This window comes from Rhinoderma darwinii, chromosome 3 (assembly GCF_050947455.1).
Source record: "Rhinoderma darwinii isolate aRhiDar2 chromosome 3, aRhiDar2.hap1, whole genome shotgun sequence".
In the NCBI taxonomy this organism is placed as follows: domain Eukaryota; kingdom Metazoa; phylum Chordata; class Amphibia; order Anura; family Rhinodermatidae; genus Rhinoderma; species Rhinoderma darwinii.
The window spans coordinates 116,415,808-116,431,878 of record NC_134689.1 but is presented as its reverse complement, the minus strand read 5'-3'; the positions used below and the strand labels follow the sequence as shown (position 1 = coordinate 116,431,878).

General features: G+C 44.4%; 1 protein-coding gene across 1 annotated transcript in view; it reads right to left on the bottom strand.

Annotated features, from left to right (window-relative positions):
• Positions 1 to 11,840: 11,840 nt before the first annotated feature.
• Positions 11,841 to 16,071, bottom strand: part of ARHGEF37 (Rho guanine nucleotide exchange factor 37) — a 46,975-nt gene continuing 42,744 nt past the window's right edge. The window contains exons 12-13 of the mRNA XM_075856604.1: positions 15,402 to 15,601; positions 11,841 to 12,541 (exon numbers count right to left, since the gene is read on the bottom strand). Coding sequence (XP_075712719.1) covers positions 12,323 to 12,541; positions 15,402 to 15,601 — 419 coding nt within the window. The 3' untranslated portion in view covers positions 11,841 to 12,322. The remainder of the gene's footprint in view (positions 12,542 to 15,401; positions 15,602 to 16,071) is intronic.

Genomic DNA, 16,071 nt, shown 5'->3' with positions numbered 1-16,071 from the left:
AAGTCAGAACTTCTTTTTTTTTTTACACGTTCATGTATAGTGATCGGAAGTCACTGTCCGGGGTGCTGAACCAGTTTAACTCTTTCAGCACCCAGGACAGTGACTGTCTCCTGCCGGGTTCGGTCAAAACGAGTTCGGCCGAACCCGGTGAAGTTCGGTTCGCTCATCTCTAAGACACTCCGTTTGGATGTTTATAAACAGAAAAGCACGTGGTGCTTTTCTGTTTACATTCAGAGTTTGACAGCTCTTGCGCGAATCACGCAGTTCGCACGGAAGTGCTTCCGTGCGACCTTCGTGGTTTTCACGCACCCATTGACTTCAATGGGTGCGTGATGCGCGAAAAACACAGAATTTTAGAACATGTCGTGAGTTTTTTTCAGCGCACTCACGCTGAGCAAAACTCACGGACTGTCTGCATGCCCCCATAGACTTGTATAGGTCCGTGCTACCCGCGTGAAAGGCACGCGAGTCGCACGGACGTATATCATGTTCGTGTAAATGAGGCCTAAAGGTAGGTAGTAGTTTAGCATTTATTACCAACCTACGCCACTAACCAGATGATAAAGGTAGTTGTATTTTTACATTGATGTTTCCTAAATGGCTATATGTAACTCTCTCGAGCAGTTTTGTGTCCATACTATGGGTTAATAAAGAGGACGTGACTGCTACTGCTCAGATAATGGCAGACAGTACAGTACACAGACCTGTCAGTAATAAATTATACTTACAGCCACAACTACATTCTTATATACATAAGGTAAGCAGGAACACTGCAAGCACGCCAACTGATGAGGAATGCCGCCATATAGACAGATGTTTTAGTTTGCTGACTCTATTCTACACCAGTAATCTTTATAAATCTGGTAGGTAGTTTGCCGACACTGATGAAACACAAAGCTGTATATATGTATTTATTGTGCTGTCTTAATAGCTTTACATTTGTAACATTAACCTAATGTACATTAAAAACATTAATAAATGAAAGGAGTTATCCAATCATTAGAAGTGATATCGCTAGTATATGTCAAAACTTCCCGATCAGTGATGGCCTAACTGCTGGAACCCCCACAGATCAGAAGGAAGGAGTGTCAGCACTATAAACATTTTACATGCAAAGCAATGCTCCCATCCACCTGCTGTGCAAGGAACTTCAACACAGCCCCTTTTAGAAAAAATTGAGCTATATTGCAGTTTTCTTATTGAAAATAAATTAAAAAAATAATTAAAAAAAATACACGTAGTTGATATTACTGCATCCGTAGCAACCCGTACTATAAAATTACTATGTAATTTATCCTGCATGGTGAATGCCGTAAAAATAAAACCTAAAAAAAACAATGCCAAAATAGATGTTTTTTGTGCATTGCGCCTCCCAAAAACAGGAATAAATGTAATTGAAAAAGTCTCATGTTCCCCCAGAATGATACCAATGAAAACTACACGTCATCTCGAAAAAAAACAAGCCTCCATAAAGATACATCAACGGAAAAATAAAAATGTTACGGCTTTTGGAATGAGGCGACACAAAAACAAATAATTTTGGAAGTTTATTTAGCAAAATAATTCATGCTGATAAAACCACCACAAAAAACACTGCATTTGAAGGCACCGTAACAAAAAAGGGGTTTTATAGTGCAAAGTAGTAAAACTTAAAAAAAGATATAGATTTGGTACTACAGTAATCTTAACAGCCCGCAGAATAAAGTCAACGTATTATTTACAACGCACTGTAAACGCTTCCAAAAAAAAATGGTGACATTTTTTTTCATTTCCACTAAAAAAAATGATGACCATTATTCAATACATTATATGTACACCAAAATACTGTGAAAATAAAAACGTTATAACTTTCGTAAGAGTTGAAAAATCTGAAAAAATTGGTGCATTTTTAAGGCCCAAGCCACGTCTGTAAGGGGTAAAAGTATTTTGTGTTCTGCATGAGGACCAGGTTCGCAAAGATTTGGTAACGTTGTACCTGGAAGATTAGGTCTCCTCGCTTACACGCTGCTCGCATTTTGACCACAAGGTTGCGCTGTTTACCATCCTGCTTACGATGGCCCAGAGATGGTGACGTAGATTCATTTTGAGCTATCCATAGGGATAACAGGGACCAGCTCTTGAAAAATTGGCATAACCAAGGCATTGAGCTCCATGACCGTTTCGTGTAGGCCGCGGATGCGTTAATTGCCCTTGTGGGCTCTGTTTTCAGCAACTTAAAGAGCCCAGCATTTAAACCAGCACGAATGTCATCCGTTTCAGAATCCTCAGCCGAAAGGACATTGACCACCTCATCTACTATCTGCTTCAGATATTGGTTATGTTACATATTGGACAGCAGTTGATATGGATTATGCACTATTACAATTTACTTGCTGACCTCATGACCTTGCATTTGTTATCTTGGTTTACCGCAGCTATGTCCCTGTGTTAAGGTGTATGTGTATACTATACCCTGTGATTTGGTGGTGCATTTGTACCATTCCTGCGATTCTACAGCAGTTTTGGAGTGGTCCATATATAACTTTCTTCTTTTTAGAAACCTCGCTTTGTTTTATTGCGTATGTTATATGTTTATATATTTATCTCTAATAAAATTTATTTTCTACAATATGTGTAGCCCTGTGACTCTTGGTTCTCAATCTCTTTATCTGATATGGTAGAGTCCTGCTATCCTTTGATTAGATATTTTGGGGGTACTTTGTACACATGTGCTGGTTGTACCCAACCACTTACTTTTTCCTGAGAGACATTTATTCATATCTGCTTCAGTGTAGTGGTACAATTACCCAGGTCACGTATCTCCCATGTGATTTCAGTTTAAAGCTGTGTAGCTGCAGTGGAGAATTCTTCCTGGAGGAGAAATTAAAATTCTGCCAATAGGTTGGGTGTCATGAAACGTGTCTTCTATTAAGCAAGACAGGTGGGCCATCATCTCAGACCCTTCACATGCTTCGTTAAAACATCGGTCGTGTGAATGGCCCCATTGAAATACATGAGTCTGTGTGATGGCCGTTGTTTTAACAAACTACATATACGCTCGTCTGAATGAGCCCTTAGTTGGTAAATTTCACAGCTGCATAGTGACAGCTGTAATTGGGCCAGATGTGGGCCAATGTCACCACTTTTGCAAGGGAAGCTTTTCCCCTGTGCGTGGTGACAGTGTTTTATTGATTTATTTAAAAACTATTGTCAGCGTGCCGGGGTCTTTGCCGGACCTCAGAGTGCTGTAGAAGAATTGCCCCTCCCTTCCATATTGTTATGTATTTGTATTGTCATGGCTCGTTATTAGAAGGGGTTTAGTCGCTCATGAAAACGAGTGGACATATGGTGACTGTTTGGCTTGAGCTTATGACTAAGCTGAGTATCTTATTCTTGGTTTATATTTAAAGTTATATATTTGGTTTCTTATAGGCCGTGGCCAAATTTTATACCACAGATCTTGGTCCTGTTCTTTACTAGTTCATTTATTAATTTAATAGGTATTGATATTGTATAATACTATGCAAGAGCGTTAACTATGTCCATGGCAGAGGAGGCCTCTGTAGGCGGCTGGCTGCTCCGAGTTGTCAGTCAGCTACTAGTTCTACAAACCAGAATGTACTATTAGATTTACATATAGCAAAATCTAAAAGAAAACTGTGACAGTACACTGGAGGGTGGACAAGACAATATGTGGATGGCCAGGGGCGTAACTAGGAAAGACTGGGCCCCATAGCAAACTTTTGACTGGGGCCCCCCTCCCCCGGGTGTCACACAACCCCCCCCCCTCTTGTAGATAGTGCCTTTTTTACAAACCCCCCCCCTTTTGATAACGCCATACAGCCCCCCTGTAGATAACGCCATACAGCCCCCTTTGTAGATATCTACAGAGGGGGCTGTATGGCGTTATTTATGGGGGGGCTGTATGGTGTTATCTACGGGGGGACTGAATGGCGTTCCCTACAGGGGGGACTGTATGGCGTTCCCTACAGGGGGGACTGTATGCCGTTCCCTACAGGGGGGGACTGTATGGCGTTCCCTACAGGGGGGGCTGTATGGCGCTATCTACAGGGGGGCTGTATGGCGCTATCTACAGGGGGGCTGCATGGCACTATCTACAGGGGGACTGTATGGCACTATCTACAGGGGGAACTGTATGGCGCTATCTACAGAGAGGGCTGTATGGTGTTATCTAGAGGGGGGACTGTATGGCGTTATCTACAGGGGGGACTGTATGACGTTACCTACAGAGAGTCTGTATGGCGTTCCCTACAGGGGGGGGTCTGTAGGGAACACCATACAGCCCCCTCTGTAGGGAACGCCATACAGCCCCCCCTGTAGGGAACGCCATACAGCGTCGTCCCCCCTGTAGGGAATGCCATACAGCGTCCCCCCCGTGTAGGGAATGCCATACAGCGTCGTCCCCCCTGTAGGGAACGCCATACAGCGTCCCCCCCTGTAGGGAATGCCATACAGCGTCGTCCCCCCCTGTAGGGAACGCCATACAGCGTCGTCGTCCCTGTAGGGAACGCCATACAGCCCCCCCTGTAGGGAACGCCATACAGCGTCCCCCCCTGTAGGGAACGCCATACAGCGTCCCCCCCTGTAGGGAACGCCATACAGCGTCCCCCCCCTGTAGGGAACGCCATAAAGCGTCCCCCCCTGTAGGGAACGCCATACAGCATCGCCCCCCCTGTAGGGAACGCCATACAGCCGTCCCCCCTGTAGGGAATGCCATACAGCGTCCCCCCTCCCAAAAAAATGCGACCTGCAGTGTGTCCTAATAAAAGACATGTATCCCCTATCCACAGGATAGGGGATACATGTGTGATCACTAGCATTGATAGGGAGAACGGGGGACTGAAAGTCCCCTGAAGTTCTCCATGACTAACCTCTGACTTCCGGCGTCTGCGCAGCTCACTAAAAATGAAAGGAGCGCTGGTCACGCATGCGCACAAGCGGGACCGGCGCTCCATTCATTTCTCCGGAGCTGCCGACACAGACCCCGGAAGTCCGAGGTTTGTGATGGAGAACTTCAGGGGACTTTTAGTCCCCCGTTCTCCCTATCAATGCCAGCGATCACACATGTATCCCCTGTCCTGTGGATAGGGGATACATGTCTTTTGCTTAATGGCAGAGCGGGGAGATACCTCCCTGTTTTGCCGTACTGTTCAGTGGCGTCCCGCTGTAGCAGCCATAGCGGCTGCTAGCGGAGCCTCCGGCCATGGTGGGGGCCCGTGCCGGCGGGTGACACGGGCCCCCTCATGCCGCGGGCCCCGTAGCAGCCGCTACTGCTGCTACGGCGGTAGTTACGCCACTGTGGATGGCAAACTAGGCTAGTTCCTGCCACTGGTCCAGTCTGCTGATCCAAAAGTTCATGGGGGTCAGGGCTCAGGGCATCTGCCAGGGAAAGGGCCAAATCCAGGTACAATTAAACCGGTTTGTTCAGGCAGCGCATATACATTTGCTAATATGCGTCAAGTTGGTGTGACAGATGTGAAGATTGTTCCATCATGTTCAGCGAACTGTATTGGATGCTGCTGCTACTTGCGCTATGGCCACCCACATTCTTACTGGTGGATGACATGACACAGGTGTTTCCTCTTACATTTACCACATTATTGCCACTCTTTTACCAGACATTTTATTTTTAAATGAGGCTCAACTGGGCCTGCACTGCTTATTCTGACCACAAGGCCTATAGTTATATAGAGAAAAATTCTGAAGTCACATAGTCTCTCTACTAAAAGTAAACTGTAATTTATGGTGGCACTATTAGATATATGCAAAACAATGAGAGACGTCACATCCCTTACGTCTGTTTCGAAAGGCAGGGGTCTGCTATCAGTACCAGAATTATTACGAGTGACGTGATGAAGATTGGAGATTTACAAATGATTGTATGAATTGTATCGCTGCAGCAGCAGTCACTCAATGGCAGAAAATGTCCCTTTGTGGCCCCATATAGACGTTAGGCCCCCAGTTTGTACCCCCATAAATTTAGTCCCCTCTGTGCCACACAGCCCGCCTCCCAGGTAGTGCCACACAGCCCCCCTCCCAGGTAGTGCCACACAGGCCCCGTCCTCCCAGGTAGGGCCACACAGCCCCCCTCCCTGAAAGTGCCACACAGTCCCCCTTCCTTGTAGTGCCACACAGCCACCCCCTTGGTAGTGCCACACAGCCCCTCTCCCTGGTAGTGACAAACAGCCCCCTCCCTGTAGGTAGCGCCTTTGCGGTACCCTCTAGGAGTGGAATCCCCAGCCAGAGCATTGCCGACGCTCTGGCTGGGAATTCTGCTTCAGGAGAAGCCCCTGACATCACTGTCCATATATGGACAGTGTTGTCGGGGGCAACCCCAGAGCCATAGTCCCGGGCAGAGCACTACTAGCACTCTGCCTGGGACCAGGGGCGAAGCTAAATGCTCATAGGCCCTGGTGCAAGAATTCATCTTGGGCCCTATACCCCTCCCCAACACCACCAGACCCCTGAGCATGCCTATGTCCAGCTGCCTTGCCCGACAGACCCCATCAATGCCTCCACAGTATAATGCCCCCCATAGCATAATGCCACCACACAGTATAATTCCCCCCATAGCTGCCCCCACACAGTATAATGCCCCCATAGCTGCCCCCACACAATATAATGCCCCCCATAGCTGACCACCACAGTATAATGCTCTCCATAGCTGCCCCTACACAGTATAATGCCATCCAGTAGCTGACCACCACAGTATAATGCCACCATAGCTGGCCCCCCACAGTATAATCCCTCCATAGCTTCCCCACAGTATAATGCCCCTATAGCTACCCCCACAGTATATTGCCACCCATAGCTGCCACATACAGTATAATGCTCCCAATAGCTGCCCCATACATTTTAATGCCCCATAGAGTATAATGCCCCCAGAGCTGCCCCATACAGTATAATGCCCCATAAATGCCACATACAGTATAATGCCCCATACAGCTTAATGCCCCCCATAGCTGCCCCATACAGTATAATGCCCCCATACAGTATAATGCCCTCCATATCTGCCCCATACGGTATAATGTCCCCATAGCTGCTACATACAGTATAATGCCCCACACAGTATAATGCCCGCATAGCTGCCCCATAAAAATAATGCCCCCATACAGTATAATGCCCCCTTAGCCGTCCCATACAGTATAATGCTCCCCATACAGTATAATGCCCCCTCAGCAGCTACCATATGAGCCCCCTCTCCCATACCCAGTATAATGCCACATATGTATGTACCTAATAGAAAGATAATAACATAATTACTTACCTATACCCGTTCCCATGATAGGCAGAGATCCTTCTCCTCCTCTGCACTGTGCTGTGAGTGACTCTGCGCAGACAGGCGCGATGATGTCACTACATCGCGCCTGCCTCCGCCAAGCCTCCCGCGGCACAGTGAATGTGGGAGCAAGGCTACAGCATTGAACCCAACTGAATGTGCGTTCTGCGGACGCAGATTCAGTTGGAAGCAGGACCAGGGCGGTCAGCGCAGTGTGGCAACGAGGGCCTTGCGAGCCCGCCAGGCTTAGGGGCGCGGACGCAGTTGGGACAGTTGCGACCCCTATAGCTACGCTATACTACACTAGAGTCTGAGTACCGGAGCAGAGCCACTAGCGCTCTCCTTTTCTGCTCCTTACATTACTGTTCATATAAGGACAGTGATGCCATGACGACGGCAGCGTCAGCACCCAGCGGCCGAGTGGGCCCCCCAAGTGTAGTGGGACCCGGCACTTGCCCGCGTTCGCCAGGTGCTGACGCCGGCCCTGCCCTGCACTGACTAACTCCTATCTCTCTCTAAATTCTATCTCTCTATCAAAGTATTGTAAATCTAGCTCTAACTATCTATTCTCTAATTTTTTGCCCTCACTATGAAACATTCTCACAGACATTAATTCACTATCTATCTGTACTATGTGTTTTACTATACCTCACTTTCTGTCTGATGTCCTCTCTCTCCTCTCTATATCCCTACAAAGCACCAAGCTTTCCTGGTTGGACTGTTTGTAGTGGCTATGATTCATCAGTGACTCACAACCTACAACCCTCATGATTGGCTGTGCTAGAGGGAGGGCTGCCTGCAAGGCATTATGGGGAAGCCCACCAAGCCGCCGCCAGAGTTCATGTGATCCTTCTTCTCTGTCTTCTTCTGATCTGTAGACAACAACCCTCATGATTGGCTGTGCTATAGGGAGGGCTGCCTGCTATGCATTATGGGGAAGCCCGCCAGGCCGCCGCCAGAGTTCATGTGATCCTTCTTCTCTGTCTTCTTCTGATCTGTATAATGGCGGTTGCCGTTTTGAGTGATTCGTGAGGAATGAATCCCAAAAGTTTCCGAAATTTTGCAAAATTTGTAACAAATGAAATTCATGTAGAATCAATACACTCATCACTACTCCAGAGTCCAGTTGCGTCTGCTTTCTCTCCACTCTAGCCAATGCTTGGAATTGCACATGGTGATCAAACGCACAGTTCTTGTGTTGGAGTCACTACCAGAGGTAGTTTGGGACTCTGTAGTATGAGATGCAACAAAGGATAGGCAATTCAGCACCCTTCTCTGTGAGTTTGCATGCTCTATATATATATATATATATTTCCTTGATTAAAATAATGACCCATTTTGAGGCACCAATGGTAAGAAGTCTGTATGTTCACCCAATATTTGCACGAGTTTCCTTTGTGCACTTCCGTAAAGATCAAAAGATTTTTAAGAAATAAGTCGCTTTCCATAAAATTTACTGTCATGGGGTTCGTTAGGTTAATGCACGATCAACAGAGCCAGAGACGACAGGGCAACTCCAACAGGGTTTATTGCATCCAATGTTGACAGAACAAGTCACGTTCAATGCAGGAACAACACACAGTCCACAAGATACGGTGATCACAGGAACATCTTCAGAGCGCTGGCCTCAGCTTCAGCTCTCCTAAAGGTCTAAATCCAGAAGATCTCCAACCTCCCCAAGACAAGCCCTTATATCTCCCCAGGGGGAGGAACATCTTTTCAGTTTCACTGTCTGTATGTGAGTTGTAGTCCTTTGTGCTATTATGTGGATTGCCACAGCCAGGATGAGGACACAATGGGGAAGATAATTGGATCTGTCTTGTTTGCTGGTCTGCACCTGAGCTGAATATTACTGTGGTGCCTCCTGATGACCCCCTGTGGGGACTGGACAATGACAACACTTTATGTCTTGTGGACTTCACCTCTGACTCATCTGATTGTCCATAGGCTGGAGACATGACCTGTGGTACTTCATTACATAGTTATTTCTCTCTGCTGAGGACTCACAATAAACCACACATAATGCACCATCACAACCTCTCCCCTCATAGAATAAGTGAGCTGGCCAAGTGGCCTACACAGGCCGCTGGCCACCTCACTCATAAGCCACTTATTTCAGTTCAATAAGAACAGTCCACAGGCTGTAAAGAAAGTCCAGTGCACATGTACATCCGGGGCTAAGAGCAATGTCTGGAAACACAACCACAAAGTTCAAGACACTTCCACAAAAGTTCCACATCATCTGTTCGCTTTGGAAGAACTGATCCGGTGGCCTCCAGGACTGTCCAGCCCGTGAGATGGAGTCTCTGGGGTCTGGAGGTTTCTTGGGACCTTTTATCCAGTTTACAGTTCTCCGCATGGACCATGCAGACACTTTCCTCCCCAGTGCGTCCCACCACCATATATTGGGCAATGCTGGCCTACTATCTGACCCATCACCCAGGCAAAGATCATACCAAAAAATATAGTCACTGTTCAGAATTGTAGTGAGTCCTGAGAATTTGGTGGCAGTAGATGGGGAGATAGAAGTCAAACCGTTTTTAGGAAACAAGGGCCTTGGGCATATTTGAAAAGGGTCTGAAGTCTCACCATCATGAAGGTCACCACTGCTGTTGGGACCAGTGTCTTTTTGTCCTTCGCAGACCTGCTCCTCCAACGCTCCTTCTTCCACCTTAGAACTCGCTGACACTCCAGTGTCATCCTCATCCATATTGGAAGACTGTGTGCCTGGAGAGTCCATACTGACCGTAATATCCACAACATCATTGGACAAAGACAAATCAGACCTCAAGGTAACATTACAGTTGGGTTCCTCGATCTCTTGGAAATCCTGGGGTGAGGGGAACGCAGGAAACACATCGCCAGGAGAAGCACAAACTTCATTGCTCACTAGTGGGTCTGTTTCGTGTGACTTAACCTCAGTTGGGCTTTCAGAACTGGCACTGGTGATCTCAGTGGCAAAGATTTCAGGAGGTCTAGTGCTAGTTATATCGCCTGTGTCCTCATCATCCACACCAGTGCTAGCCACATCTCCTGCATCTTCATCATCCACAGGACCCGTTTCTGCAGATAAACTGACATCCCCTGTATGCAATCCTTCCGGTCCTGAATCAAGCCCAGAATCCTTTACTTCCTCTTGGTGCTCCCATGTCTTATGGTATAAGCTTCCCACAGACTTCACATCACTCACCTCAGGACACTCTGGAGCCTTCTCTGGAGATCTGTAGCGATCCGAGCCTGAAGCAGCAGCACGATCCTTATAACACTGTGCTGGCCGTTCACACCATGTTTGCGGCACCTCTCGCTCCGCTGTTGCCAGACACCAATTCCAGTCCCAGAACTTATCATCCTTGGAGGCCAAACATCCCAGAGCATCCATGGTCTCCTGGTTCAACTCCCGAGCTCGCACAATAACTTGTTCCTTCCTTGCCATAGTCAGAGCCTTATCCCAAGCCCAGCGTTCAATGTGTTCTGTAGAGTTTGGTCCGAAATAGTCCATTGCCTCCTGGTAAAACACAATTGCTCTCCTCACGATAGACATCCTGGTATTCAGACCTCTGTCCATCTCTCCTGCACTCTGTTGGTCCCACTTCTGACACCAGTTGTCATGGGGTTCGTTAGGTTAATGCACGATCAACAGAGCCAGAGACGACAGGGCAACTCCAACAGGGTTTATTGCATCCAATGTTGACAGAACAAGTCACGTTCAATGCAGGAACAACACACAGTCCACAAGATAAGGTGATCACAGGAACATCTTCAGAGCGCTGGCCTCAGCTTCAGCTCTCCTAAAGGTCTAAATCCAGAAGATCTCCATCCTCCCCAAGACAAGCCCTTATATCTCCCCAGGGGGAGGAACATCTTTTCAGTTTCACTGTCTGTATGTGAGTTGCAGTCCTTTGTGCTATTATGTGGATTGCCACAGCCAGGATGAGGACACAATGGGGAAGATAATTGGATCTGTCTTGTTTGCTGGTCTGCACCTGAGCTGAATATAACTGTGGTGCCTCCTGATGACCCTCTGTGGGGACTGGACAATGACAACACTTTATGTCTTGTGGACTTCACCTCTGACTCATCTGATTGTCCATAGGCTGGAGACATGACCTGTGGTACTTCATTACATAGTTATTCCTCTCTGCTGAGGACTCACAATAAACCACACATAATGCACCATCACATTTACCCTTGCACATGTTACTGTGTGATGAAGCACATGTAGAGGCACATTACACTGTATATACAACTGGGTCATTGTCTGCTTTGAAACAAGAAAAATTGCAGCTTTTGTGCTGGTTCCACCGCTCATGCCCCTTTTTTTAAAAAAAAAAAGAAGAAAAAAAGTGGGTGAAGATTAGCGAAAGGGGCATGACCACCCGCAGGCCAACATATTTACTATAATTTACGCAAGAAACTGCCCTAAATTATAGTTGAAATCTACGACAGCTCCTAGCTGAAGATGCAATAAATATATTGAATTTATCACATCTTACTCCTGGGGGGGGCTTTAAGCTAAGACTGGCATATAAAACGCCAGTTTTAGAAAATGTGACCAAATAAGTTTGTTAAAGGATTTATTTATTTAGTGCATTGTCTCCTCTTCATGTAGTCATCCAGTGATGATCCTTTCTTATAGAGCTGTACATTGTTCTGTTTTATTAACAACATTTTATGAAAATCGAAATTGAAAAGCCATTCATGTTTTAAGTTTAAGAAGGTCAGTGTAGAGAGTGTAACTCAAAACGTTCAGCTATTTACAGTACATGCCAAAAGTGTTTGCATAGTGCTAACATTATATGGAGTCTCTTGTATATTTCATGAAGTAGATGATTCCATAGCAGAGCACATACAGTATTATGTGTTTGGTTACAGCATAATATGCTGTGAACTAGTAGCTATAAACATGTCTTCCTATATGGTCTTGTTTCACATCAAATAGAACCAGATGCATCCATATAGGGAAAGAGATTCTAATCATATATCCAAGGATTTCTATAGGTGCTCCGCACTAACTGCTGGAATCAAGATGCCGGAGTAACTGAGCTATCTATAATTTTGCAATGATGTCCTCCGGGGGAGTTCTTGCACAGGTATTCTCATTAGATAGTTCGAAGGCACGTAGCCCCTTTGTCCGCTCACTTCCACCAAGCTCCACTCTGGACTTCCATTCTTGTCATATGGCTCCAGAACAATCACCGGCTCCCCCTTTGTAATACTGACCTCATACTGGCTGCGAGCCGTAAATGAATATCCTGCAACAACCTGGAAAGGAAGGTATAGCAATTAATATTTACAGATAAAATTGTGAAAATAAACATTATTGTGTTACTAGGTCTATACTTAAACTCGGAGAGAAATATAATACCATCAATGATGTCAGATTCCAATAAAAAAAATAAAAAAAGTAGAAGTGCATGTTGAAGAACATCATGGCTAGAATGAGAACATAGCTTTAACAAGAGAGTGGCTTTTTCCTCATTGAAAAAGGTCTTCACATCAGGAACATAGCTTTATACTTTAATGGATAAACCTGTTAATCCCACTGAAGGATGTTGCAGACTGCCTCTCCCATACATATTAGTCACAGTGGTTGCCATAGGCCTAATGTCTCTGGTAGATCTCCAAATGTCACCTAAGGTCTGATGATGAATCTAAAATAGATGGGACAAATTTTGTTTTCCTTAACTGGTTCTAAAGTTTTCCATGAAAAATCTGATGTCTTGTAGTAACTTATCTCTTCATGGGCATAAAATCAGTGGAGAACAAGGTCAGGAGCACTAATCCACTGAACACCAGGGGCAGGAGCATGAACTGCTAGATATCAATCACGAGGACACAAAACAAAGTACTAAGGACTGGGGCACTAAAGCAAAAAAAATCCAGATACTTCACAAATGTGTCTTGTGACTCCCAGCTGTGTGAATTGACAGTCTCAAGGTGCCGACATAGGCAAAATGTTAATTTAGTAGGTGTTGCATTTGGATATGCTAAGACCCAAAGCCTGGTCAATTTACATACAAGTGAATAGATATCCCTACCAAATGCTGTGGTTGCAATGTTCCTGTTTCAACCTTGTTCTGTACTTCACCAGGATGTTTAGAATGAAGCATGGTTTTAATATGAAGGTTCAGTTGCGGATTCTAGCTAAGTGTAAAGGCCCTTTTACACTGGGCAATTATCGGGCAGACAATCGTTCATAGAACACTCGTTGCGGATAATTGCCCTGTGTAAACAGGGCAGCGATCAGCAGATGAACAAGCAAACGCTTGTTCATCTGCTGATCGTATCATTTTAAAAAACTGAAATATCATTGTTGTCGGCAGCACATCTCCCTGTGTAAACGGGGAGACGCGCTGCCAACATGATAATGTATGGGAACGAGTGATTGGAGTAACAAGCGCTCATCCCTATACGAGCTGCTTGTGACAGGACCAAAAGAGCGCCGATCAACGAGCTGTCTCGTTGATCGGCGCTCGCTGCACCGACCAAAATTGACCGCTGTAATAGGGCCTTAAGGTTATGGTGTTGCCACAGGGGTTAGTTTTGATAAACTACAAAAGACAAACATGACAAAAGGAGGATAGCACGGCTGTGCATGACTCAGCTTACCTGATGTACATATACTATGTTCCTTACAGTAACAAACTTAGATATATAAAGGTAATAAATAGCTTGAAGACACATTCCTTTTCTAAATTTGTGAAAGAAGAATGTATTTATTGCATAGAAATCTGACACAAAACAACCACAGGCTGAGCAACAGGAAACATACCGGTTATGCAAAAAAAATTCTTATGCACATAATAATCTCTGGGACTTGTTTCCAGTCATAGCTGTCGAAAAAAACCTTTTACCTGTTTTACAAAAAGTTCATTTCACACAGTTATACAAATAGCTGTGTAGCATTTGAGTGTATATATCCATTAAGAAATATAGATCTTTGTAATTCGTGCTATTTTAAAAGAATTACCAAAAGTAATATATAAAAGGTAATTTCATGTGGGGGAAAAGAGAATAACTCTTATGACATGACAATTATTTAAAAAAATTATTTAAAAAATTATTAAAAAGAAAGAATTTGAAATGTTGTGTGTAACTTGAAAATTCATAATTAATTTTGTGTGTTCTGCCCCTGTCAAACCAAAAAATCATTAAATGTTGTGGGTACAGAGTATTGAACCTACACTTATTATTTATCTTACGGTGTGTGTCACAGATGAAAGAAAACATGGAATTCTCTGTAAATACTAGAGCACAATGGGTGCTTTTGGGCCTCTGGGTTGCTCCCTCTGCAGGAGCGGTGCTGCAGTGGCGGTGACCGCCACGCGGTGGTGTAACCGATAGAGTAGGGACCCACTTTTAAGAGGTCGCCGTGAAGTGGCAAGTGGGCTTGCATACAATTTGATCAAAATGTTACAAAGAACCTCTCGTTCATGTTTAATAATTTCACCTAGCCGCAATTGATCATAGTATATAGTGGATGTGCGGTCCATGTCTAGTTTCTCTCATTGATATGACTAGAGCACAGTTAAGTTACTACTTCTTTGAGGGGAGGAAATGGATTTAAATTATATGGATATTATATGGCCGGCTGGGAATCTGAGAATGCTGGTGCCTGTCTTTTGCAAAGAGAACTCGAGCAGGGTGAAAATACAGACACGCAAAATGTTTCAAAGAAGCAAGGTAACCATGGAAAAATCATTCATATTGTGGTAAATATCATGCATTTGCATTACCCCACAATTATTTTACTTAGTCGAAAATCTACAACACGAACAACCAAGAAAATGTTCCGATCAGTGTATTGATCAATGGAGCAATTTTCCAATGGTCAGAAATTATTATTTTTAGTAACATATTTGTAAATACCTTAATAGTGTTTGGCTCATCAATGATACTTTTTTACATCTATGGCCAGCTACAGACATACTCGAAATCGTTAAAGCTTAGAAGACTGACTTGTCTTCCTAAAGGTAACCACAGACGATTTACATATGATCTGTTTAGATTTTTATTTTATTTTTTAGATTGGAAAGCATCTTGGGAAAAAAACAAACAAAAACAAATTGTGTTGTAGCAAATATTGTATCTTAGACGCTTATATTATGAATATTCAACTTACCTGGAAGGTTTTATTGATATCCTGGGGCTGTGATAAGGTTGGATATGGGCACACCGGGGCTGTAACAGTATGTCTCCTTGTTTCTAAAGTCTTCATTGCCTCTGGAGAACTTTGGGTATGCATTGAACTTTGTGATTGTGTTGGACTGTGTGTTTCTTGGTATGGCTGTAGTTTGCTGCAGAGAACGTATCCTCGTGATCCTGTTTTTTAAAAAAAGGAGAAGAATAAGACATGAAACTGGCACAATAAAAGTCCAAATAGATATATGTGCCAAATAGATGTGAAATATAAGCAACAACAACGCTAACAAAAAAACTATTGAAAAATAGTAAAAACGAATATCAGTTTTTGATGAAATATCCCAAATAAACAATGGGGTAGATTTACTATGGCAAATGCGCCAGAATTCTGGCGTAAATTGCATCTAGAAAAGGGGCTATGGCTAAGTGGATTCCTAAAATGTGCCAAATTTATAATAAAGTGCAAAACTATTTTTGTGCAAAATATGTAAGTCAGAGAAAAGTGTTTAATTTCTATTCTATCAAGTTGCACAAATCTATCACACAGCGTGCACCACTGTTATAAATTTGGCACAACTTCTGCCTGTCTCCTTCTGGTTTATGATCTTTTTTTAGACAATATTAATAAATTTGCCCCAATGTGTCATTTT